This window comes from Schistocerca gregaria, chromosome 1, assembly GCF_023897955.1.
Source record: "Schistocerca gregaria isolate iqSchGreg1 chromosome 1, iqSchGreg1.2, whole genome shotgun sequence".
NCBI classification, from domain to species: domain Eukaryota; kingdom Metazoa; phylum Arthropoda; class Insecta; order Orthoptera; family Acrididae; genus Schistocerca; species Schistocerca gregaria.
Window position 1 is genome coordinate 737,723,817 of NC_064920.1, and position 25,681 is coordinate 737,749,497.

At 43.6% G+C, this 25,681-nt stretch overlaps 1 protein-coding gene across 1 annotated transcript in view; it reads left to right on the forward strand.

The window, feature by feature from the left end:
* Positions 1 to 25,681, forward strand: part of LOC126271741 (ankyrin repeat domain-containing protein SOWAHA-like) — a 157,489-nt gene that overhangs the window by 56,460 nt on the left and 75,348 nt on the right. Inside the window, exon 2 of the mRNA XM_049974178.1 lies at positions 23,832 to 23,977. Coding sequence (XP_049830135.1) covers positions 23,832 to 23,977 — 146 coding nt within the window. The remainder of the gene's footprint in view (positions 1 to 23,831; positions 23,978 to 25,681) is intronic.

Here is a 25,681-nt window from a genome sequence, read left to right on the forward strand (position 1 = left end):
CAAAGACGAGATTGGCTTCAGAAAGGTGCTACAGAAGCAAGTTCTGTGATTCGCTCCGTAATAGAAAGCAGATCGAAGGAAAAAATCAGATCTTTCCCTAGCACTGGTTGACTCAGAACAGCCTTCGACAAGTTGGAGTAAGATGTTCAAAATCTGTAGAACATCAGAGCAAAAGTACAGAGACAGACGGAATGTTCTGCATCTACAAAAACAAAGTTGAAGTAGTAAACGTGGAAGGTCACGAAAGACAAATTGGTGTCAAGAAGACTGTAAGGCAGGTTTGCAATTTAACATCAGTGTTGCTTAACTTGTACGTCGAAGAAACAATGAAGTAAGTGAAAGAGCATTTTGGAAGAGAAATAGCAGTAAAATTGGCAGACGGCATAGCTCTCCGGGCCGGAGCTATAGAAGAGTTCGAAGACCTTTTGAAAGGAATAGACAGAAGAGCAAAACTCGCTTCACACCAAAACGGGGCAGTGGAAGAAGTGAAAGAACCTCCCCTACCTAGAAAGCGAAATTACACGGGTTGGCTGCAGCCAGGAAGATATCAGAGGTAGACTGACACTGGCGAAGAACCCTTTTTTTTCCTTCAATAAATGAACCTTACCGATGGCTAAGTATTTCCTTTCAGTCTTGAAGGTTCATCAAACTGGATTAAGGGAAGGAGATGGTTCTGGAAAGAGCTTCCTGATTGTTCAGTTAATGCGAGTATGTTGCGTTTATGCTCAACAAATTGCAGTGGAACGCGCTACATGGGTAATATTCTGCAACACTGGAATTCTTATTCATAAATTTCCGAGTGAGGAAAGTTAATTAAATTCCTCATACATTTATTCTGCGTAATAAATTTCGCTTTAAAATTAAAGAAGTACGAGCTTACACAGATGCGTATATGCAGTCGCTCTTGTAATGTAGCGCGCAAAAGAAATAAGAAAAGAATAAAAATTCTACATAGCAGTGAAATTTGTATAGGATGTAGGGTAAAGCGAGGAGAGATGACATATTTCGGAAACGTTATGTAAATCCCGTAAAAGTGCATACATAAAAGTATAAATACTTTCCAGATGTTTGACACATATTTCTCGTCTTTGAGAAGAAGACCGCTTCTGCGAATATATAAACGAAATTGTGATTTTAAACAGTATCTAATAAGACTGTATTTTGTAATTCTCCTCCTAGGGTAGATAAGATGACGCAACATGGGTGCGAGAAATGCCACGTGATTGTATTTTGGAACTGCTTCGTTTACTTACGAAGACAAGTCTAGTCTATTGGTTTCAAACTGGCTTAAGAAGCTTTTCAAATCAGTGGAAACAAAGAAGGAATCACAACAGCAATTATTATTAACGCATGTCGTAACGTGAAAACTGAATGAAACTGCTCATTTATAGGTAACTAAGCAAACAAAGAAATTACGAGACAGGAAGTCTTATTGTACTTTCGTTTAACAGTAATTTTTGCTGTTTTTTTCTTTTCACGTCTTCCACAAAGGGCACACATGATGTTGTAAACTGAAGTCTCCATGCAACCAACATTTACACACTACACATTGTAATCAGTCAGCCGTAGATCGAGTTTCAGAGAAAGGTTCCAGACATCGTACACATTCATCTTCATTGAATTCCTCTGTGTCATTACAGGGGGCTGGCCGCATTTCTCAAACCATTTTCATTCCAAGATGCTCGATTTTTTATATGATTATAGGTATTCGGCATGATGTATTTACTCCACAAGCATAGCACAGATGATTTAGACAAATTGTACTACACTATAAGCACTAAATAGCCGCACAATAAGTTGGTACCCGTTCTAGGTTTACGTCTCTCCTACTGCTTTCATGCGGCAACTGTGTTGTGAAGAAGACTCACATGGATGACCAGCATTAAACACTCCGCACGCCAATATCATTAACCTGTCTCTCGCGTGCGTCATTCAGTCTTTCGTTAATTCCTTTGCGCGCACCCATCATGTAACAATACTAGCTGAAAAAACCGGTATTACTCGAGTTCTCATTTTAGCAATTTTCTAATAGAAACGAAAAAAAGACTTGTTTGTAGAATGAAATTTTCACTCTACAGCGGAGTGTGGGCTGATATGAAACTTTCTGGCAGATTAAAACTGTCCAGCACACAGTTTCAATTTGCCAGGAAGTTTCATATCAGCACACACTCCGCTGTAGAGTGAAAATTTCATTCTAGAAACATGCCCCAGGCTGTGGCTAAGCCATGTCTCCGCAATATACTTTCTTCCAGGAGTGCTAGTTCTGCAAGGTTCGCAGGAGAGCTTCTGTGAAGTTTGGAAGATAGGAGACGAGGTACTGGAGGTATTAAAGCTGTGAGGACGGGGTAGCTCAAGTGGTGGAGCACTTGCCCGCGAATGGCGGAGGTCCCGAGTTCGAGTCTCGGTTCAGCACACAGTTTTAATCTGCCAGGAAGTTTCATTCGTTTGTAGTGTAAAATCTTGGACAGTTTATGTACGCTGGTCGCAGCTGCTTCGCATGTCTACAACTCGATTATGTAAACATCCCTTTGACACGCCTCTTTGGGCGCTGATGACCACGCTGTTTAGCGCCCGTAAACCTCTCTCTCTCTCTCTCTCTCTCTCTCTCTCTCTCTCTCTCTCTCTCTCTCTCTCTCACACACACACACACACACACACACACACACACACGACACGCCTCTTCATATCTCTAAAAACGGCGATTGTTTTCATCTACAACCGTTTATACTTCAGAATTGAAAGCTGACAAAACCGCTACCGGGTGTCAGGGATTTTCTAAAGTTAACTCGGCTGTAGGAGTGTCGTAGTAGTAAAGAATAGTATTAAAATTTCATGTACGACACAAAGTTTTTTCACGTAAATCAATGTTTAGGACGTCATATCTCTTGAAGTATGTGTCGTACAATGATATATTTGTGAAGACATTTGTGGATGAACGAAATAAGTGTTAATAAGAGTTAGTAGCAAGGAAGTAATAAATTTAAAAGTGATGCACAGTGCGGTAGTTTTCACTCATCTCATTGTTTATTATGTATCTCATGACCTACGATAGGTTGGTAGTTCTTAACCCTGCAGTAATTGTTGTATGACAGTAAAGGATATGTGTACGATTTTGGTTGAAATCGGTCCACTGGTTTAGGAGGAGATGTGGAAAACTATCTCTCTCATATATATATAATGTTCACAACTTCTACAGAATTTGTAGTATGCCTGCCTCTACAGCTGCTAACTCGCTACTGACAGATTTGTGCAGCCGGATAGCGGCAACTATAAGTGCGTCTTCTCTATTACACGCATCAACTCTGCTAGCTGTATCCTAATAGAAATGTGATGGTTAGATTTGTTTCTTTTCTGATAATAGTCACTTACTGGCTGTTATACACATTGTTGAACAGTTGTTCAGTTCGATGAATATCAACCTACTGATTTCGCAGTCGAACAGAATTACGCTACTTGTAGGAAATTACAAGTCAATGATATATTGTAGAGCGGGACGGAGGCAAGACGACTCATCGTGTCTTCTGCGGACGACAGAGTCAAAAACCCTGCTTAAACTTCACTCAATATTCAGTCGGGCAAATTTGGTACTCATATCAGTAGAATGGTACAGTGAACACGGTGGTCGACTAGCGCGTGAAGTGATCATTAATGCCGTCGTACTTGGCAGTGTTAAAGAGCCGAGGTTTTACGTACCCGTGGACGAGAGCAGCTGAGGAGATAATACAGTACAAAATGGGAGGTTGGCCGTAATGAAATGCGGGTGGGTGAGCTCGCAGGTAGGCAGGCACGAGACGCGGCCGTCCAAATTAGCGTTCGGCAGCCGCGGGGCACGGCCGTCTCGCCGGCTGCCGAGGACAGTAATTGTGCTGTCGCGGGCCCCAGATGCTATCGCCTCGTTTCGTATCGTATCGTCTCCTATCGTATCGCGCCCCATCCCATCCCGTCCCGTCCCGTCCTATCGTAGCGCCGGTTCCCATCTGATAACGCTGCAGTAGTCTGCGTGCACAGTAGCCGTCCGAGCTCGCGGCCAATTGACTTGTTTATACGGCAGCGCCGCTATGTTTGCCAGCCGCTCCGGAATAATCGTGAATATCAATTAAGATGCCTAGATGCGACCGCCAGATAGCAGCTCCGGTCAGATGCTGGGCGCAGATAAGGGCGGGATTCGAACCCGCGCTCCCGCCGGCTTCCTAGCCTCTTATGCAGCTCGTCGCTGCATCGTTTACGTCGTTAACCGGTTGCGCCTCCAGTATGAATTAATGAATGATGATGGTGTTCGTTCGCTTTGTGGCCGAGTACCCAAAATGTATATACGTGCCACACCAGTAATGGTGGGTAGCCATTGACGAGCAGAAACAACATTGTTTATGAGCAGTTACACGTCGTAATTATAAGCATAATGTTCATGACTCCGTCTAGACGCTTAGGCGCAAGTGGGAAGTTCCGTTTCCAGGCTGGTGAAACAGGTTACGTCTCTGACATCAATCCCACATGCTGCTGTGACTGAGCGGATGGAGAAAATCACATGCATAACAATTTCATTTTGTTTAGATTGTTTACTTAGATATGGGGCGTAAGGAGACACGAGAGAATACCCCCCCCCCTCCCCCTCTCTCTTTTAATGTTCTGCTCCTGTTTCATAAGTACTTTCCCTACTGTCAGAGAGGATACACATATCAGATACACCTCTGAGAAGCCCACACATCGTTTTAAATTGAAGACATTAGTTGAACAGTTCGGAAATTGGGAGCAGTAGTGTGAGATATAAATGATAACAAATTGCGAATATTCTGATAAATTATGTTTTTTATTAGGTTGTAATTGTAAGCCGGCCGTTGTGGCCGAGCGGTTCTAGGCGCTTCAGTCCGGAATCGCGCTGCTCTACGGTCGCAGGCTCGAATCCTGCCTCGGGCATGGATTTGTGTGATGTCCTTAGAGGTTAGTTAGGTTTAAGTAGTTCTAAGTTTAGGGGACTTATGACCTCAGATGTTGAGTCCCATAGTGCTCAGAGCCATTTGAACCTTTTTTTTAATAATAGTAACGCACCGATACTACTACGTATTCTTTCAGTGACGACTACTTATTATTTTAGTGGAATACGTGGAAATTATTTTGATTGATAATTTGATTGAAATAGCGACAAGGAACTTGTCTTGGAACCGCAATGACCTGTCGTGGAAGGCATTAGCTTCTCCGTCTAGATTGTAAATGTCTCTGAATTACATTTCCTCATTGCCAAATTATCAAACACACTCGCGAGCGCACTAACCCTTATTAGTGTTCGTAATTTTGGAAGGGGACAGGTACGAATGCGCTGTGCAGTAACTGAAAATTACAAAAATATCTCAAATTATACTTCTCAGAACTTTTTATGCCTTATTTCTCTACCCAAAGGAAATCGAAGGAGAAGGTTTTAAGTTGCAAAACAGTAGGCACAGCAATAACAAGTTATTAAGTCTGGTGTACAATCAGTTGCAATTTCTCCTTGCTTTTATACTTCATTGAGGCGGTTAGCATTTCATATGTTCTTTACAAATTTTATTGTATTCATTGACCTTTAGCATGCGCCATACAGTTTCATCCTACAGCGTAGTACCTCTGTTTTGTGCTAATGTTCAATTCGGATTGTGGGTATGTTTGTTGTGGCCAGTTTCATATTGCGATCACCGTAAGATACGCTTTAAAATAAAACAAAATTTACTGCAGTAGTAGGAGATGTAATAGGGGTATAAAACAGAAAAATAGCGGCACCTATCATACCATATAGGAGTAAACCACAGCGTACAAAATAAAACGTCGCGCTTGCATCCTGCTGGTGAGGACAGGCAAGTGACGAAGCTATTTCCGCAGTCGTTCTTATTTATCTGTGTTCCGATGGCAGTAGGATGGAGTGCTGTAAAATTTCGGTATATCCATTGCCAAAACAAATGGTGTATCCACAGTCACGTGACATAATAGCAGTATGAATTGTTTATCACTCGGCATTCCTATGAATATCCACCGACTTTAGGAAAGGATATTTTGTGCGTTTAATCTGGGAAGCTAATTTAAACATAAAATAGTAATAAAGACTCATTCTTGCTACCAGAAAAAGGAAATGAATGTTCTCTGTGCGCTGATAAAAAGATTCCTGTCAAAAGCGAAACGTTACTACACTGCTCCAATAACCGAGCGAGGTGGCGCAGTGATTAGCACACTGGACTCGCATTCGTGAGGACTACGATTCAAACCCGCGTTAGGGTCATCGAGATTTAGGTTCTCCGTGATTTCCTTAATTTGTTCAAGGCAAATATCGCAATGGTTCCTAAGGGCACGCCCGATCTTTTCCCCCATCCTTGACACAATCCTAGTTTGTGCTCCGTCTTTGATGATCTCGATGTCGACTGGACGTTAATCCCAATCTCCTTAGTATTGTAATAGGACTGCATTGTAGCGCTTCAGTGTCATTCCTTAGTCTGTTCGAGAGGTGTAGTAAGATTTGGATATCAGTTGACTGCTAACTTTTTATCTAATTTTCGTTTGTTTCTTTAGCTACACAGTAAAACAGCGGTGACAACACCACAATCAAGGATACTTCATCATTGCTATTAGCCGACCTCACGACGGAATGTCGCTGAATATCCACTGATGAGCGAGAACATTAAGATCCCCGATCTACTTTTGATGTAAACCCGTCCAGGTGGTAGCAGAATGGCTGCTAGACACGTGTCCATCTAGTATCAGTGAGCGTGCTGTCCCTATGTAGAGTGGGGACGGCGCGTGATCCGTCTCGAGTCTGCCGGAGGGCAGATTGTGATGGCACGAGGCACGAGCATTTCGGAAACTGCACGACTTACCGGGTTGTTCGAAGAGTGCTGTGGTGAGTGTTTCATCATATGGCGAAGCCAAGGTGAAACCACGTCCAGACGTCGTCGGGTTTGGCAGCCACCCCTCATTACAGATGTCAGACGTCGTAGGCTGAGCAGACTGGTAAAACCAGACAGGCGGCGAACAGAAGCGGAACTAACATCAGACTTTACAGCTGCGCAGAGTGCATGTGTGTCTGAACACACAGGGCACAGAACACTCCTAACAATGGGCCTTCGCAGTCGCGGACCCTTGCATGTGGCAGTGTTAACGCCGCGACATTGGCAACTTCGACTGAAATGGGCATGTGACTGGACGTTGGCGCAGTGGCAGAGCGTTGCGTGATCTGATGAATCCCGATACCTTCTTCTTCATGCCAATGGGAGGGCGCGAATCCGTCGCCTTTCAGGGGAACAGTTCCTCGACAACTGTACTGTGGGACGGAGGCAAGCTGGTGGCGGTTCCGTTATGCTCTGGAGAACATTCACATGGGCATCCGTGAGTCCAATGGAGCTCGTGCAAGGCATCGTCACGGGTAATAAGTATCATACTCTGGTTACATACCGTGTACACCCCTTCATGACGATCTTGTTTCCCGGCGGCAGTGGCACTTTTCAGCAAGATATGTGTCATGTCACAAGGACTGGTGTGTGATGGAATAGTTCCGGGAACACAGTGGCGAGTTCCAGTTGATGTGCTGGCCAGATCTGAACCCGATAGAACGTATCTGGTGTGTGACTGAACGTGGCGTCAGAGCTCATCGCCTCCTCCCCGGAATTTACGGGAATTGGTTGATTTGTGTGTGCAGATTTGGTGCCAGTTCCCTTAAGTGTCCTACCAAGGCCTCGTTGCTTCCATGCCGCAAAGCACCGCCGCTGTTATCCGTGCCAAAGGTGTACATACCGGATATTAGGTAGGTGGTCATAATATTCTGGCTGATCAGTGTACATCACAAGTAAAACAGTGTCCGCGATTCGCCAGAACAGTGTCTTAACGTTTGCCGTGAGAGGTATGCAGTAGTCCAGTTTACTGGATGTTCCTAAATTCTAGAAGCATGTTGAGGCGGTTGCCGCTAAACAGCTAATAGCATTCAAGTGCGTCCACCTTAATGTGGTAGTCGGCAGTGAGCGTAAAGAAAGGAGACTTAATTAGTATCTCCGCAGGGACAGGAGCAATACGCAGGAACAAGTCCCGCGTTCCATACGCTGGGGCTGGCAGTCTGTACCTGTGATATTTTCTGTTGCCATTGGAGTCTTACACCCGCTGATGACCCAGATTAGCCCCTTCACTCAGTTCAGTATAACAATAGGATACATCGAAGAACTTACAACACAAAACAAAGTGGAGTTCATAAAGCATTTTGTAATGGTTAACCCGCAATTCCTTGCTAAGGTCAGCGGTGTCATAATTGACGTAGTCCAGAGCCCGACCTCAACCTGTATCCTACGCAAAAGTAGTTCAAAATATCCCCACCTAGAACTGCCACGTTAAAGTGTCAACCGTTGATGCCACCAACATACAACACACGAATATAAGAGATGTAATCCATGCCCTCGCGTTCAGGAGACAGCTTCCCATCACCTGGCTGTCTGCATATAACCCGTCGTATACAGGGGTTTCAAAATGTGTGTTGAAGGTTAAACACAGACAACCCGATGATAGCAGCTGTACTCCCGAAACGCAAACCTGTTGGTAACATTCTTTGTATTTGTGTGTTGTATGCTAAATAATTATAAAGATTAACTTCACACCTGCTGCCTCCAGTCAGTAAGATGGATAATGACAATAATAATCATTTTGTGTGACACAATGGCCTGGCGCAAGTCATTCAATTTGGCGCCACTTCGGCGAATTCCGTGTCCCTAATCTATCCCATTTATCCAAGCGGGGAAGGGGACCTACAGTTTAATGTGTGATGCAAATCACGTGCCGTTTCTGGTGATTGTCACATCGTTAGCAGCTGAAGGCGAGATTAAAGTGATGATCGAAAAATCCGTGGTCCGACCGAAAATTGATCCAGCGACTTCTCAGTTTGCTGGCACGTGCTTTACTGCTAGACCACCAGGCCCGACATTACGGACACTATCAGAATCTCGATTTTTTTCTTTTTGCTAGGTAGTGTGTGTGTTTTGTATTGAATTTGCGACCTAGAAACGACGGAGACGCTTCGTCCCGTCGCAGCCCTCAGTGGTTCACAACCCTGCAACAGGCTACAGCAGTGCACCCACCCCTTCGCTGCCCCACACCGAACCCAGGGTTATTGTGCCGTTCGGCCCCCAGTGGACCCCCCCCCCCCCCCCCCCCTCCGTCCGAAAGAACAGACACCATTTGACCATCGTCTTCTGTGAAGATACACAAACAGTGCCCGAACTCTTACGGAATCGGCAAAAAGCCGCGACTAATGAATATAATGAGCAAGGTCACCATGAATATAGTGCTGGACAATAAGTTTGGAATGTGGGTCTCACGGGAGGCGTACCAGAGATAAGTCCCTGCATTCACACTATCCTCTGTGTCCTCGGTGGTTCAGATGGACAGAGCATTTGCCATGTAAGCAGGAGATCCCAGGTTCGAGTCCCGGACGGGGCACACATTTTCAACTGTCCCCATTCACTTACACTCGTATCAATGGCTGTATGCAGCTAGGGGTATTCATTTCATTGTAATTTCATTCTGACGAACTGCATGGTCATCGAAGTAAGGGGAACCAGCCCGCATTCGCCGAGGCAGATGGAAAACCGCCTTAAAAACCATCCACAGGCTGGCCGGCACACCGGACATCGACACTAATCCGCTGGACGACGGATTCGTACCGGGGACCGGCACGCCTTCCCGCTAGGGAAACAGCGCGTTAGACCGCGCGGCTTGCCGGGTGGGCTTTGCTAGGTAGTGCTTCACAGCTGATAAACTCTTGTGTACAAAACACATACCCACAAATGCTAGGTGAACTGTTCTTATTTTAGAACGTTTCGGTCCTTCAGACCATCTTAAGGTGCAAGAACAGTAGTGCAGTACACACATGTTCACATTATGAGTTCCGAACATGTTTATCAATTCAGTCTTTGTCCAAAATTGCTTACAATTCCACATGAAGGAAAAAAAGAACTTCACTATCCTTAATGAAGAACATAAACTACTCAAATTCCTTTGAACAGTTCATGCCGTCCATTGAAGATATCTAATGTGACGATTTTGTTCAAATGAGGTTTTACGGGATTTTTGACACAGACTGACTTGATAAACATATTTGGAAATCATAATGTGAAGTTGCGTGCGGTGTACTGATGATGTGCCTGAAGAAGGCTTAAAAGTTCGAACCTGGTCGTAAAATAGCTGCAGTTCACGTAGCAGCTGTTGGTGTGTATGTGAGTTCAAAAATGGTTCAAATGGCTCTGAGCACTATGGGACTCAACTGCTGTTGTCATTAGTCCCCTAGAACTTAGAACTACTTAAACCTAACTAACCTAAGGACATCACACACATCCATGCCCGAGGCAGGATTCAACCTGCGACCGTAGCAGTCGCACGGCTCCGGACTGCGCGCCTAGTTATGTGAGGTCCATACAGTTCGAATAGAATAGTTCTAGGCGCATGTCGATCCAAGAGATACCGACACACACACACACACACACACACACACACACACACACAGCGTACCCGCAGGTGGCAGGGCGGGCAGCTGGTCCCGCAGCGAGGCGCCTCAGCTGCCGGTAATCGGCCCTCTCTCCAGATATCGGCCGCCAATTACGCTCTGGCGTCCCCGGCGTAAAACTGTAATAGCCGTACCGCTCCCGCCAGATCCCTATCGTGCAGGCGCTCATTCCCTGTTCTCACGTCGACCTGCGTGCAAGTCTTTGTATTTCCAAAGCTCTGCTTAGCTTCCGCTTTACACGGCCGTTAAAACAAACTTACATTAATGCTTCATCATGTGTCGTGTAAGTATTCTCGGGAATAAACCGAGACGCTCCAAAAGTACTCGGGTCTAGTAACGAAATGGTTGGCTCCGTGGCTGTTTGTGTTTGAGAAAGCGACAAGTGCATCGCTCCGGTTGGTGCTTATTCGCTTTCGCTTTCTTTTTCCTCACTCCCCCCCCCCCCCCCTCCTCTCTCTCTCTCTCTCTCTCTCTCTCTCTCTCTCTCTCTCTCTCTCTCTCTCTCCCTTCTGGTTATGATTGTAATAACGCATAGAAAAACAAACAAATGAATGACGAAGGAGAGTAGCAACGCGAAACTGGAGTACAATGAATCGCGGTATGTAAAAACTTAAAAATAATAATTTTGGGTGAAAAAGTTAAATCTATCATCATTCCGAAGGTTAGTTTGAACACGACAGAGCTTTAGTAGGCCTTGGCCTATGGAGGTGGTATGCCGTTACCTTCCTCCCACCCTGGAACTCACTCACTCAGCCTGTTGTTGAGAGGACGTACAGTTTAACATGGCAACTCGCCATCTTCCGCATCAATGAACGTTGCTAGAGGTGAAATAAATGGTAAATGAATGTTCTGATAAGCTAGAGAAATTATAGATGTAGGTACACTTTTGTGGTGTTTTGTCATATAAAAGCCGAGTCAACTTCATGTATTACGTAAACTGCTACAAGAGTAACCTCATGAATAATTAAGTATATGTAGTAGGACTTATCATAAAAATCCGAGTAAATGAGCACTTGCACTTCAGGTGTTACTCTTTGGACACTTCTCTCCGAGATGGGGAATTTAGCAGAATGTCTACTACGTTTGGTACTCTGCAGCTCGTAGAAATTGTAAATATATCATCTTATTAATTAATTGTTCGACAAAAGCTGCTGTATGGTAGTATTTTATTTAACCGGACTAGTTTCGGGCGTTGTCCATCATCAGCGGTCTGTATAACAAAAAAGACCCATATTTCTTGTAAGTTATTTATTGTGTACACTGTGGTGTTTTATGTATATGTGATTTTTCAGTTCACTGTAATTGGACTTGCCTCGTACGTGATGTTCTCTGCCGTAACCCAGTGACATTATTTCGTAATGTTCATGTAATAATATGTATACATGATTTAACTGCGTAATCACCGTACGGAACTTTTTTACGCAATATATCCAGTTGTCATTGGCAGTTGCTTTGGATGCAAAGATTACTTTTGATATATACCATAGAATATATATAATGCTACTCGTAATTTGTATTATCTCTGTTAACAGAACAACAGTTAAGTCTGACAAGTTAGTCAGCTGGGGCTTGGTTACCTGTTTTCACACTCCGTTTTCGCGTATAATCCCTGGTAAACCATTTCCTACACTTAATCATTACTCATCAGCACTTAACAACACAAAATAAACAAGGACGACTTATGTCTGTCGTAGATTGATGATGATCGTGATGTTTCTCACGTCAGATTACGGCGATGCTGTTGTATTTGGAGCAGTATCTTGCCACAGAAACAATTAGTAGATCTACCATGGCGAAATTTTTTATCCTGTAGTTTGGTAACTCGGTAACTGGCCCGAAAAGAGTTTTCGGCATTTTATTGCGACGCAATATAAACACGTAAGATATCAATATCAAACTGATCGAAGCAAGTCCGAACAGCAGGATATAATTTTCAAGTGAAGAACGGACAGCATAGCAATCGGGCAACATCGCGGCGCCTGCTATCTGCGATATGTAGAATTTAAACGACCGTCATATCGAAACAGAAAGGCCATGGATCATCATCCTTGATTTTCTGCTGAGCATGGGTTAAAGCTTTCGTGCTCATTTTCAGTTCTGCCTAGGTTTCTGAGTGGGGATATATTGGGCCAATTTTGTCCTTAGTTATTAATTTCTACAGTGGAGCCTGACCCAATCTGTCCGAGTAAGTGAACTCAAACATCAATCGATAGTCTGCATCAAAATACTATCATGAGTGCGTTGGGGCAGTCATTGTATATGTTGAGATAGGTGTTTGATAGGTCAGCCGCGGGCTAATTGTAATGAGCTAATGTAGCGGTTTTTGGTTTTAAGCTTCATTTAAAGCTGAGAGAGAATTTCTAGATTAATTACGAAATCCTCGGCTTCATTCGGCGACGACCATCCGTAAATGTGTTTTGAGATAAGTAAGGAGAGCTGTGAGCGGTTTGGCGGGGTAGTTCCCAGCAGGTGGCAGCCGTACCAGGTGCACGCTCCTTCTGTCCGCGACCGGTTTCCACTGCCAGCCACTAACCGTCCACCTCTCCTAGACACCAACTTGTCCGTTGCGCTCTTCGCAACTGAACTGTCTGTGAGCGCCCGTAACAAAGGCACAGCCTGAGCTGTTTCCTACTTCCTGCGCGTCACTTGTTTACTGTGTTGCTAAGTTCACACACTTTTCCTCACCTCACTGATTTTCAAGTATGTCTCCAGTTTCCTGTTCTGCCATCCATTTCGGTTGAACGTAGCGATACTACAGTAGCGCATGAACAGGACCATATTCCACTTTCCCTAGTTTTCCGGATCACCGGAAGCCAGTGCGCGCAATATCCACCATTATGAAAAACCAATTACTGCAATTACTTTCATTATTTACTTAAATGTGTTTCGGTGCAGTTGCAAAACGGCTTTGTTTAGTTTACTTATCTCCATCTTTTGTCGTTAGTGCAAGTATCAGTCTCAAGTGGCTCAGAAATTTTTGTTTTCAGCATTACCTTATCTGATTTTTTGGAAGTGAAATTGCAGTGTTTCATTGTACCTATTTCGAAGCGCAATCAACTTCTTAATTTTCTCGAGCTTTCATGTTTGCTGTTTTGATGTTTTTCGTGGTGGTTACAAATATTTCACTGTGTACTAACAACGTATTGTTCTACCCGAGATGGACACAAGCGAGCATTGCGTCATGTACGTCAGTGTGGATGATTGTTTAGTAACGACTTGGCGAAAAGCACGGTACAGTGGTACACCAGAACGCAAATATTCGATCAAGGAAAGTGCTCACATCCACTCCTCTCACACATGACAACGGAGTATATTTCTAAGGAAAACTAAAGTTGCTTGAATCCTAATGAAGTTGTCACAGACGGCGATGCAAATGCTACACAAGGAACGCTCGCAGTTGACTGTAATATAAAACTTTAGCATTCTGTGTGTCAGCTCTAGTTCAGTTTAACTGGATTTGCTACGATGCTAATGACGTGTCGAATTTTTTCCTGAACGGTTATATCTCAAAACCTGTCCTGCGACTCCATTTCAAGCTTTTCAGACTGTTTCTGACTATCTTGTATATGTACGTATTATAAGTTAAAGTACCCCGCGCTGCTCGTCGCCTGTATTAAGGTCGTTCTCCACAACTTCCTACTCCATCGCACGCCCTTTTCGCCACACTTACCCAGCTGCTTCGAGAAAGAGTTGTTCACCGCCAGGAGGCATGACTGTGGTTCTCCAAAGAGACGCCGCGCATCCGAAATGGAAGAAGTCGTACTGCATCACGTTGAACACAACCCGTCAACGAGTACACGAGCAATTCCTTTGGCTATTAATGAGTGGAAGTGTGAAACAAGTGATGTTCTGGGTTACTAGTAAAAGTGGTCGCGTTACCAACATGTTTTCAAATAGCTGTAGCACGAAAATGGTACGTTTCAGGAGATGGATTACAGTACAAAATATTATCTACTCACAAGTACCAGAGTACCAGAAGTGTGTAACGGGAATTTTCAAACACTCTGTATACCAGAAACCCCTATAATAGAAGACTCGCCTGTAGCTTTATTTGAATATTTATCTTAGGATTTGATGAAATGGATGAGAGCATCAGCAAAGTCTTGTAGCCCAGATGCAGATGCAGCGTACTGTATGGTGGAGCAACTTTTCTCGTTCTTATTATAACCCACCTTAACGGAGAGTTTATTGAGTAGACAACTAAAACAAAAAGGTCTTGTTTTCATGCATCGATAGGACAAGCTTAACGATTCTACTAATTGCTTCCAGTGCATGAGAAGTAATCATGGGAGAGGGGTGAAATGCCATTCCAATAGGTTGTCTATTGCTGTCCACAAGATTCAATTAAGTTGCCGCGCTAACGTCCCCATCCGACAGATGGAGCAACATCAGCAGAGAGAGCTGTTTCCATTCTGTGCACTATTGCCGAGAGACTTTGATGTTAATGCAGAATATTGGCGGAAAGAATCTATTCTCTGCCATCGATCTTCCTCTTGAATGTATATTTATTCCTCTGGCGCCTAAATGTATATTTACAAGAGAAATAGCATTTAATATGTAAAAACTTGCGAGTTGTACCTTGATTAAGATAATGCGTTAAATTTTTGGTCGTGACTTAACAGTCTAGGTGAAGTGATTCTCAATATAATAGAAGAGAAAAATGTTCCATTCTAAGTACAATGTATGAAACCAATAAGAGCAAGATGTACTAAAATCCATCGAATCCATATTACGCCAAGGAAACTATTGTACCATCGCTTGCTATAAGACTCTTACTGTTATATCGTTTATACAGAGTGAACCCGAACGCACTTGACGAAATTTCGGAGGGTGTTCGGGAATCCTTCGTGAGTATTTGGGTGTAAGCGATCCATGTTCTCCGTTAGATTGTTGCAGAAGAAGAACGTAATTTTGATTTAATTAGTCTGTTACCCCATCTAGCTTTGTTGATGTCAAAAGACCTTCACGACAGGGAAAGGCCTGTGGTAAGCAATCTGTATAACACAATGTATATAACATAAAACACAGCCTAATGAAACACCTCTCGCCGCGTTAACAGCTCAGCGTGTAGCGTGACTGTGTCACTCATTCACTAAACACATTCACCGTCAGCTGTTTCGTCAATAGAACTATGCTGTGTATCACTGTTAACGCACAGCTAAAACTGCTGGACAAAACAAACCCTAGACGGTACCGAGCAGTACTGAACGCGAGCTCGATGGCAAAGAGTGAAGCGAGCATTACTGCTGCCAACAGCACTTACCGCAAGTGAAATGGACAAGCTTGTCTTCAGACATGATACGCAGCGCACACCGCCGACATTTGCGCTGTTTGGCAGATGCTTTGTGTGCAACACAGTTTCACACACAAATAGGCGAAGGAAATCAAAATAAATGCAGTTATTCAGAAACGAACCAACGGAGACCGAGGATTCCTTGTACCAAAATACTCGGAAAATATCTCCGAACAAGCTCCGAAAATTTGTCACGTGAGTTCGCGTTCATCCCTGTTTATACGCAGTGCTGGCTATCGTAAATATCGTTGATGTGGAAGAAAACAGCTGTGAAGTTGCATGTGGGATGGTATCGAATGAACCTCGAATGTCGTGACGTGCCAGTCCACTTGCACGTGTTGGCACTTCTCAGACAGCGACCATCGCCCTGTGTACATTCGGTTGACAGGCTGCATCGCGAGTGCGGGCGACTGTGTCGCCTTCAGTAGCGCAGCGGAGGCAGAACCCGGGAGCCGGCCACTTAGCGGACGGCTGAACAGTTTTCCGCAGTTAACAACAGTCCTGCGAAACGCATTAGGCTGGCTGCCGTAATTCACATTAGGGACGGACAGGTGCACGTTGCACAGGGCTGCGACGCGTCTGTACCGCGTTAGCCTAAATACAGTTTCCGTGTCCGAGCATGTAAATGCCTTGTCGGGCCATTACGGCGTCTTGGAGGCTCCGGCGGCGCCGATAGGGCGCGGGCCAGCGGCCGCCGCCGCCTCGACGTCTCCGGACAGTTCGCTACTGCTGCGGAGTATAGGTGGCGCCATCTGTTCCCGCCAAGGCACTTCCACTCGTCAACCCCTGTCCCGAGTTCCTGTTACAGTTACGCCTGTATAAGCCAATGTAGGAGGAAGAATAACTTCCGAAGCTGTTCTCTCATGATCAATTTTTGGATCATCGGTCTTCTGACTGATTTGATGTGGACCGTCTCGACTTCCTCTCCTGTGCCAACCTCTCCTTCTCATAATAGCACTTACACTCAACTTTCACAACTATCTGTTGGTATGTATTCCATTCTCTGTCTTCCCTTAGCTTTCTCTAATACCAGTGCAAGTTATTCCATTGCTACCCTAGTACATGTCCTCTCATCTTCTATCTTCTTACCAGCGTTTTTAATATGCCCCTCTCCTCCGCAATTCTTGGGAGAACCACCTCATGTCTTATCCTACCAGTCTATCTAATTTTCAACATACTCGTGTAGCGCGTCGTTTCAGACGCTTAGATTCTCTTCCAGTTACCCAGTAATCTTGATTCACTTCCAAAGGTTCTTTCCCATACATTTATTTCTCAAATTAAGGCGAACCTTTGATAGTAGAAGTCTTTTGTTGACCAGGAATGCCCTCTTTGCCTCTGCTAGTCTGCTTTTTCTTGCTTCGGCCACCACATGTTACGTTGCTTACAAGGTACCGAAATTCCTTCACTTTGTTTACCTCGTCGTCCTCGATTTCGATGTTTAGTTAATCGCTATTTTCATTTCTGCTACTCTTCATTGTACTCGGTTCGATCAGGCCTCGGTAACCTCAACGGTGCCGTAGTTCTTTAATGAGTTTTATAGGCGAAGAAGGTCCATCAAACAGTTTAATCTTTTTTTAAGGAAACATTATCCCCAGACGGGCTTAATTTGTTTTTCCATTATCAGTGCTGTGTGTTGCTTTACAATGGCTTCGTAAGTTTCACCGACATGAATTTCTTTTCTAATAAAGTTCAAAGAAAAATAGAAGCTATTCGTTAAAGTGGCACAAAGCTGGTAAATATTTGAATTTAAATTTTTTTGTTAAATGCACACAAAATGTGAAGACCAGGTCTTTCAGTGCGTTTTCCGTTTCGTGTAATGTTGAGGGGGAAGTAGAGGGAAAACTGCACTTCCCAGTATTCTGTGCCTTCACGTTTGACTTATTCCTGCGATTTTATTGCGAAAAGCTTCGCTGCAAACAGTAACAAGCAATATGTCATTAATGGCCTCTCTTCAAGATCTCTGAAGAAAAGAGCTCCTAAGAAAGTAAAATATTTTTACGTAAAAAATGTGTATCGTTCAGCTATAAGAATTATAAATAATTTCCCTACCGATAATATACTTGCTTATTTGCCTGCTGTCACAAGCAGAAAATGTTATTTCGAACTCTCGATAACTTGTACTATGTGCAGAATATTGGAGACGTTACTTGGAATGCTATGTAGCACTGGGTCCTTCGCTATCTCTAGGGTGATTCACGTGTTACTGAGGTACTTTCAGGGATCAGTAATAAATTGTAAAACCCAGCCTGTTATCGATTATTATATTTTATGTGCGACAACAGTAAGTATCACGGTGGACGTAGATCCTTATAACGTCTTCCTGAGGAGTTTCATCATACTCGTGACTGGTTTTTACTCAGAACCAACATGGTACCGGAAACTCTGCATGTGACTACTGCGCCCGTCGCTGTATCTCCACTCCTCCCGAAACGGTTCTTCTTGCTTTTTAGTAATGCGCACGTTCTTCAAGCTTCTTTCAAAATCACAAGGGTTGGCCATTGCCCTATTAACTTTCTTTCGAATTTTTTTTTGTTTTCTTGTAAATGAGATATGTAAATACTGTCGAGGACGAATGATTGCAGTAACGTAATCTCGAATGAGTGTGAATGATTTACTAACAGATTGTTGCCATAGTTTTCATTCCTGTGTATTACAGGAAGACTGGGAAAGTGCGTTTTATGCCGTTCTGTTGGAAAACGTCTACAAGATTAAAGTCCAGAGACCTTTATTAAATTTCTTGTGGAAGTTCTAAACCACTCAGTGCGTTTCCTTCAACAAAGCGATAGGCAATTTCTTCTCCTTTCTCGGTTGAAGGAAGATAACTGTCCTACTGTAATAACTTCACTGCCTGCGGGACAAAAAAGCTTCAAAAAGAAGAGACAACTTACAACAGTTTCGTTTCTGTGTCTTTCTGGACTGAAGACACTCCTTGTAACGCCGATATTATGTTAGGAATGAGATGTTTATCGCCGCATCCACTTCCGGATTGTAATTTGTATTAATGGGATTATACTGTTTGTAACAGTAAACATCCGATATGTGCACTTGAACATGGGCCCTGGTGCATTTATACTGCCGTGAAAACGGGAACCCTTCTTACAAATACGATTTTTACAGACTCAGAGACTTATCTTCAAATGGTTTTGTTGTTCTCTCGTAACATTCCATGGCGGTCATTGTTCTTGTTGTGCCAGAGTAAGCCTAGTCATAACGGTTGTTATAAGAATGGTGACTGCATCCAAGTCCGAATGATTTACGCAATAATAGCTAGAATACTGAAAGCAGAAAAAAAATTATAAAATGAGGAACAAAGTTTATTGCAGAATCCGTATTTATAGACCCTTTTGTTATCCACTCAAAGAGAGAAAAACGACAATAAATGAAGGATGAAGGCGAAGCTACATTAGTGAAAATTGGTTACAAGCATTAAAACGGACGTCTGCTTGTCTCATGTAGGTTAGTCGTTCAGAACCCAAGTGCCCATCCTTAGTCTAGAAATGTTTCTGATCTGTCCGCCTCCGTAGCGTAGCGGTAGCGTTACCGCCTACCACGCAGTGGCCCGGGTTCCATTCCTGGCAGGGGAATGGGTGTTGTGTGTCCTTCATCATCATTTAATCATCACTGACTTGCAAGTCACCGAAGTGGCGTCACTAAAAAGGACTTGCAATACGGCGGCCGAACTCCTCCGAATGGGGCCTCCCGGCCAACAATGCTAAACGATCATTTCCATTTTATTTCTGATCTTCCTGTGCTCATCGATTCAACAGGTGAGAACACCTCCTTCAACTAATTTATGCTTCATTTCATATAGTTTCAGTTTCATTCGCTTCATAAAAGGGACTTCTATTTCCGTACGGTAATATATTCCTTGAAGATTCAAGTTTGCTAAGATCGATAGTAATTATTTTTATTATTACCGCTTTTCGACAGATCTACGTTGTCACATTGAATCTTGTAACATTATTAGATGTCCATGCTTTTTACGATTTTTACAACGCTGAAAGTCACATAGCGATGTTGCGTCAAATTGTAATAAAAAGTGGCAGTGAACACCAGCATGTCACATACAAAATACCACAATTAAAACATGTAGCATGTTGTGCTGATGTCCCAGCATACACATGCCTGTCGAAACTGTTAATAGCAATAAAAATAATTACAAGTGATCTTGACAAACTTGATTCTTCAAGAGTAATATAACCTTCACATCACCTCCAACGACTGACGCACTGTATAATAACGTATTGGTGTGTCGATGAGTTATTTACATTTCTTCCCGCTTTCCGCTTGATCTACCAAATATGTTAACTAGGTGAATTACAAGCTGAAAGTCAGAAAAAGCTCCAAACAAAAGTTCTTTTTGCAGGAAGATGTGGACAGAAGAAACGTAATAGACAAATCATCGTTAACACAATTTTTTTCGGGTCAAGTATTCTCACTTGCTAGGTTCACTCCATTTCATTTCGTTGCAAAAATGCAGAGCAAATGTTATATTTCGTTTCATTTTCGCAAATTTTAATGTGTATCTAACAAGCAAAATTTCTTCTTGCCGCCGCAGGTTATGTTCTGACAAAGCAAGACACGGATGCGAAATCCACTTGATACCGAGCGAGATGTCGTTAGTGGTTAGCACAATGGAGTTCGCATTCGGGACTTCGACTGTTCAAACCCGCGTCCGGCCATCCTGATTAAGGTTATCCGTGATTTCCTTAAATCGCTTCAGGGAAATGCCGGAATGGTTTCTTCGAAAGGGCACGGCCGACTTCCTTTCCCTTTCTTCCCTAATCTGATGGACCGATGACCTCGCTATCTGGTCGCTTCCCCCAAATCAACCAACCAAGCTTCACTAATGGAATAATGCGGCACAAACATCACTTAACTGGCACATTTTGATTGCTTTCACGTGTGATTTTATTTCAACACCGCAAAGGCTATGTATGGAAGAAGAATGCCCTTCACTTTTCAGGCACTATTCACTGCCCCAGTGTAGGAAATCAAACCATTCACTCTACGTAAAATTCATTAACCTGTTTAAAAGAAAAAAAGTCTTGTCTCTGGCTACGTAACTGTTAATAGGCGCGACAAGAGGCGACCGGGGAGATGGTAGATTAAGAGAAGTGCCGGCCGGATAGCCTTCGGTTCACAGTCCACGCCTACAATAGCGTGGGCGGCAGACTGCGTGGAGCCTCACTGTCAACATCCCCAGCGACACAAACACAGCTGTCTGTGCTATCAAAGCACACTTGTCCGGTAAACAAGGGTGCTGTAGAACAACACTGACAGTCACATGTGACTAACCGAACTCAAACGATTTCTCATAGAAAACCTTCCTCTCTTGTCTCAAATTCTGTAGTTCACAATTCTTTGGCTTCGAAACTATGCCGTAGATGAAAAATTGTGTTATAATACGCACTAACGAGACATTTTAGACGCTGTAACGTCGTTTTTTATTGCGGATAAAAAAATTTTATAAGTATCAAAATGAAGTCGTAAATAATCGGCATAGATGGCGCACATACAGTACTTTTTAAGCTTAGAAAACACATTTGAAAACTTACGAAATTATTTAGGTGCTTGGACGTGCTTAGCGTTAACTCTGAAGTTTTTCGTTGACAAATTGTAAATATGACCTTAAAGAAATGTTTTTGCTCACTTTCATGTGGGAAATACCGGATTCTCTAATGCTAATCTCTTAATGTACATACAATAAAATTATTAACAGAATGTCCGTAAAATAAAAAATCGCAGCAATAAACAATGATATAATTATGATACCCAAATGTAGAATATTTGCACTGGATGCATATATGAGATGAGCGAAAATTTGTTGTCTTATTCGATATTAAACTTAGCTTCGTTAATTGGTATGTTTTCCCACGTATTCTATGGGATTTATGCCTTCTTTTGTATCAGTTGTGCCACCACCGTACTTACTTATGCTCATCGAAACCTTGTGCCTATCGGTGTCGAAATTGATTCTGATTGTGAATTTACAGGACGCATGTAACAGGTCCAGATGAACTCAATTTTATCATCGCAAGTTTTTACCAGTCACCCGATTCCACCGTGACTGTCTCAGAATCATTCAAAGAGTAGCACGGAAATACCCAGATCATGCAGTATTATTCGTAGCTTAACCTATAGAGTATTGAATAGGACGTTTTTGGATTCATTGCAGGTGGTACGGACGGGCAGTCTTGCGAACTACTTTTGAACACATTTTACGAAAACTGTCTTGTGCAAGTAGTTCAGCAGCCCACACGTAATGGAAATATTTTAGACCTTGTAAACTTGGAACTGGCCTAACTTTATCGACGGTGCTGATGATGCCATCATAGTGACGATGGACGCCGCTTAATTTAATAAATCCATCAGAAAGGGTAGGAGAGTTTTTTTTGCTAGAAAGAGTGGACAAGCGCTTGTTGGCATCACACTTAGAAAATGAATGGGTGCCATTTAGTTCTGGTATGATGGACACAGAGGAATTATGGACAAAGTTTAAACGGATTGAAAATCTGGTCCTGGAGAAGTTTATGCCGAGTAAGTGATTAATGACAAAATTGGGATATTGCCGAGAAAGCAACTGTTGCATCTCGGTTCAAAAGAGGCCGAACATATGATGAGGCAAGAGTTAGTAGAAATTTGGTCGTCTCTAAAAAGATCGAGGCGCGAAGCGTACAACAACTTCCACTATGATGCCTTAGCGAAAGATGTCGTCGAGAGCTCGAGAAAATTCTGGCTCTGCGTCAGATCACCAAACGGGTAGAGTTTTCTACCTAGTCTCTTGTTCACCAGTCTGGGGTGACAACAGATGACAACAAAAGGAATGCTGAAGTTTTGAATCCTGCGTTTAAAAAATCATTGACACAGAAGGTTCATACAGACCTTCCATCGTTTGACCCCAGACTCCCTTATGGAGGACTTAGTAATAGCCACGCCTGGTGTAGAGAAAAAAAATACAGATCTATAACCTTTACAGCCGTATGCTGCAGAATTCTTTAATATTTTCTCAGTTCGAATATAATAAATTTCCTCGAGACGGAAGGTATTCTACCCACATATCAGCATGGATTTAGAAAATATCGCTCATGCGAAAATTAGCGTGCCCTTTTCTCACATATCCTGCGAACCATGGCTGAAGGACAACAGGAAGATTCCATATTCCTACATTTCCGGAAAGCGTTTGACACGGTGCTCCACTGCAGACTGTTAACGAAGGTACGAGCTTAAGAAATAGGTTCCCAGATATGAGAGTGGCGAAGACTTTTTAAGTAGTGGAATCCAGTACACTGTACTCGACGGCGAGTGTTCATCAGAGACAAGAATATCTTCAGGATTGCCCCACGGATAGGATTGCTGTTGTTCTCCATATAAATAAATGATCTGACGGACAGGTCGAGCAGGAGTCTGTGGCTGTGGTGTATGGGGAAATTTAGTCGTTGAGTGAGTTTAGGGGGATACAAGAACTTAATGAAGTTTCTAGTTGGTGCGATGAATGGCAGCTTGCTGTAAACGTGTGAAGGATACCGCACGTGGAATATCAGTGCGATCCATTCTTGATTATTATTCGAGTGTTTGGGTTCCACACCAGGTCGGTTAAAATGAGACATCGAAGAACGCACAGGAGTGCTGCTAGATTTGTTCCTGTAGGTTCGATCACCACACAAGTATTAAGGAGATGTTTCAAATGGGACGCCCTGGAAGGAAGACGTTCTCTTCGTGAAACACTGTTGAAAAAATTTGGAAAAAGAGACATTTGAAGCTGCCTGTAGAAATAGTCTACGGCCGCCAATGTACATTTCGCGCAAGATCCACGAAGATAAGGGAAATTAGGACTCGTATTAAGGAGGCATATTAACAGTCGTTTTTCCGTCGCTCCGTTCGCGAGAGGAACAAGAATGGGAATGACTAGTAGTGGTACAAGGTACCCTCCGCCACACCCCGTACAGTGGTATTCGGAGTATATTTGTGCTGTAGACGTAGTTGTAGAAATAATAGGGCGGTATGTTTGGCAAAACACGTCGTGTATTTACTACACAGTGTGCAGAAAGAAAGAAACCGGCGGCGCATGTTGAGGCGGGCTGTGGCGGATGCGGCAGCCGCGCCCATTGTGGTGTGTGGCGCGTGCCACGTGCCCGCCGCGTGGCCTCGCCCCGCCAGCCTCCGGACCCACCGCCGCTCATGCCGTATTCCTCGCCCGCCGCCTAGAGGCGCTTCTGGTTTCTTAATTGCTAAACCCCATTGTGGCTTCTTTCCTACACTAATTACTTCTCGTGCTGCGCCTAGAATCGTGATTTCTCCCCGTAATAAACCTTTGTTTGTGACGTGGTCGGTCCGCTCTTGACGCAGTTGCCGCATCCGCTTGTTGCTTCTGAGTCTTCCCTATAGGAGGAAACGTTTGTGTTCAGGGATAAGCCTCGGAAAATGATTGTCTCTCTCTGGCTCCTTATACCAGCTCCGCGTTGTTGATATGTCTGTAAAAAAAAATCTTGTTTACAATTTGTGTACTTTACCATTCTACAGTTTACATCATTTTCTGCATATTTAATGAACATTTCGCCTTAGAGTCGTAAGTTAAGCGATAGTTAAAAAAAGAAATCGAAGAAAACCAGAACTACTGTAAGAGTATAAGACGCGCACGTGGCACCAAAGGGTAATTACTGAGTGTGACGGCTCAGTGGTTGATTGACTGGACTCATGTTCGGAAGGAGAGGTGTTCAAATTGCCACCCGGTCTTCCAGATTTAGGTTTTCTGTGGTCAGTTCAATCGAATGTTGGGATGATTCGTCAGGCAGGTTAAGACTGCTTGTTTCTCTACCTGAGCTAGAGTTCCGCCTCATATGGCTTCAAGGTCAACTCGACGTTAAGTTCTAACCTTCCTTCCCTTTTCCGGGGGTACCCAGAAGGCCGCGTCACCGTTGTTTTCTGTCAGGCGATGCCCCGCAGTGGATTGTACGACGGTAAGTGGCTTGTATACGGTGTTAATTGTAGCATTTTACCACGAGTAATGGGGAAACGGAGTCATTTGCAGACATCTTTCTTTTCTGTAGATACCATGTGTGAAAGTACCATATTGACGATGTACAGTTAGGGCATATTCTTGCAGGCGATTTTTTACTCACCTAATACCACCATTCAGAGATTTATTGCGTTGTTGCGTTATAAAGCTTTGGCTACGAGTCATCTGATACAGAATTTTTAGAATTTTAAATCGAGATCTGCCATTTCCAGTATCCACAGTGAACATTGTATTGTATTTTATTCTATTCTATTGTATTGTATTGTTAACCGGAGACCTAGAGACGATGGAGAGGCTCCGACCCCGCCGCAGCCTCAGTCGCAGTGGTTCACAACCCCACGACGACTACCGCAGTCCACTTCACCCCTCCGCCGCCCCACACCGAACCCAGGGTTATTGTGCGGTTTGACCCCGGTGGACCCCCCAGGGAACGTCTCACACCAGACGAGGCAGATGGAAAACCGCCTAAAAACCATCCACAGACTGGCCGGTTCACCGTACCTCGACACAAATCCGCCGGGCGGATTCGTGTCGGGGACCAGGCGCTCCGTCGCAGTCCGGAAAGCCGTGCGTTAAACCGTACGGCCAACATCGAAGCAACATCGAATAAGGACTTCAGCCGTACCGAATGCAAATGGAAGAGCACAGTGAAAAAAGAAATATATATTATCACTGTTTCAATACGCTTTACACGGATTTCTGCCGCTAGTATACATTCTTACTTCTACTGTCGCGTCACTTATGCAAATGAAATAACATATATGTATTTATTTATTTAATCCAGCTAACAAAGATTTATTTCGTTGTTGCTACATAAAGCTTGCCCTATGTGTCACCTGATCCAGAATTTATGTTCGAAGCCTACCACGTC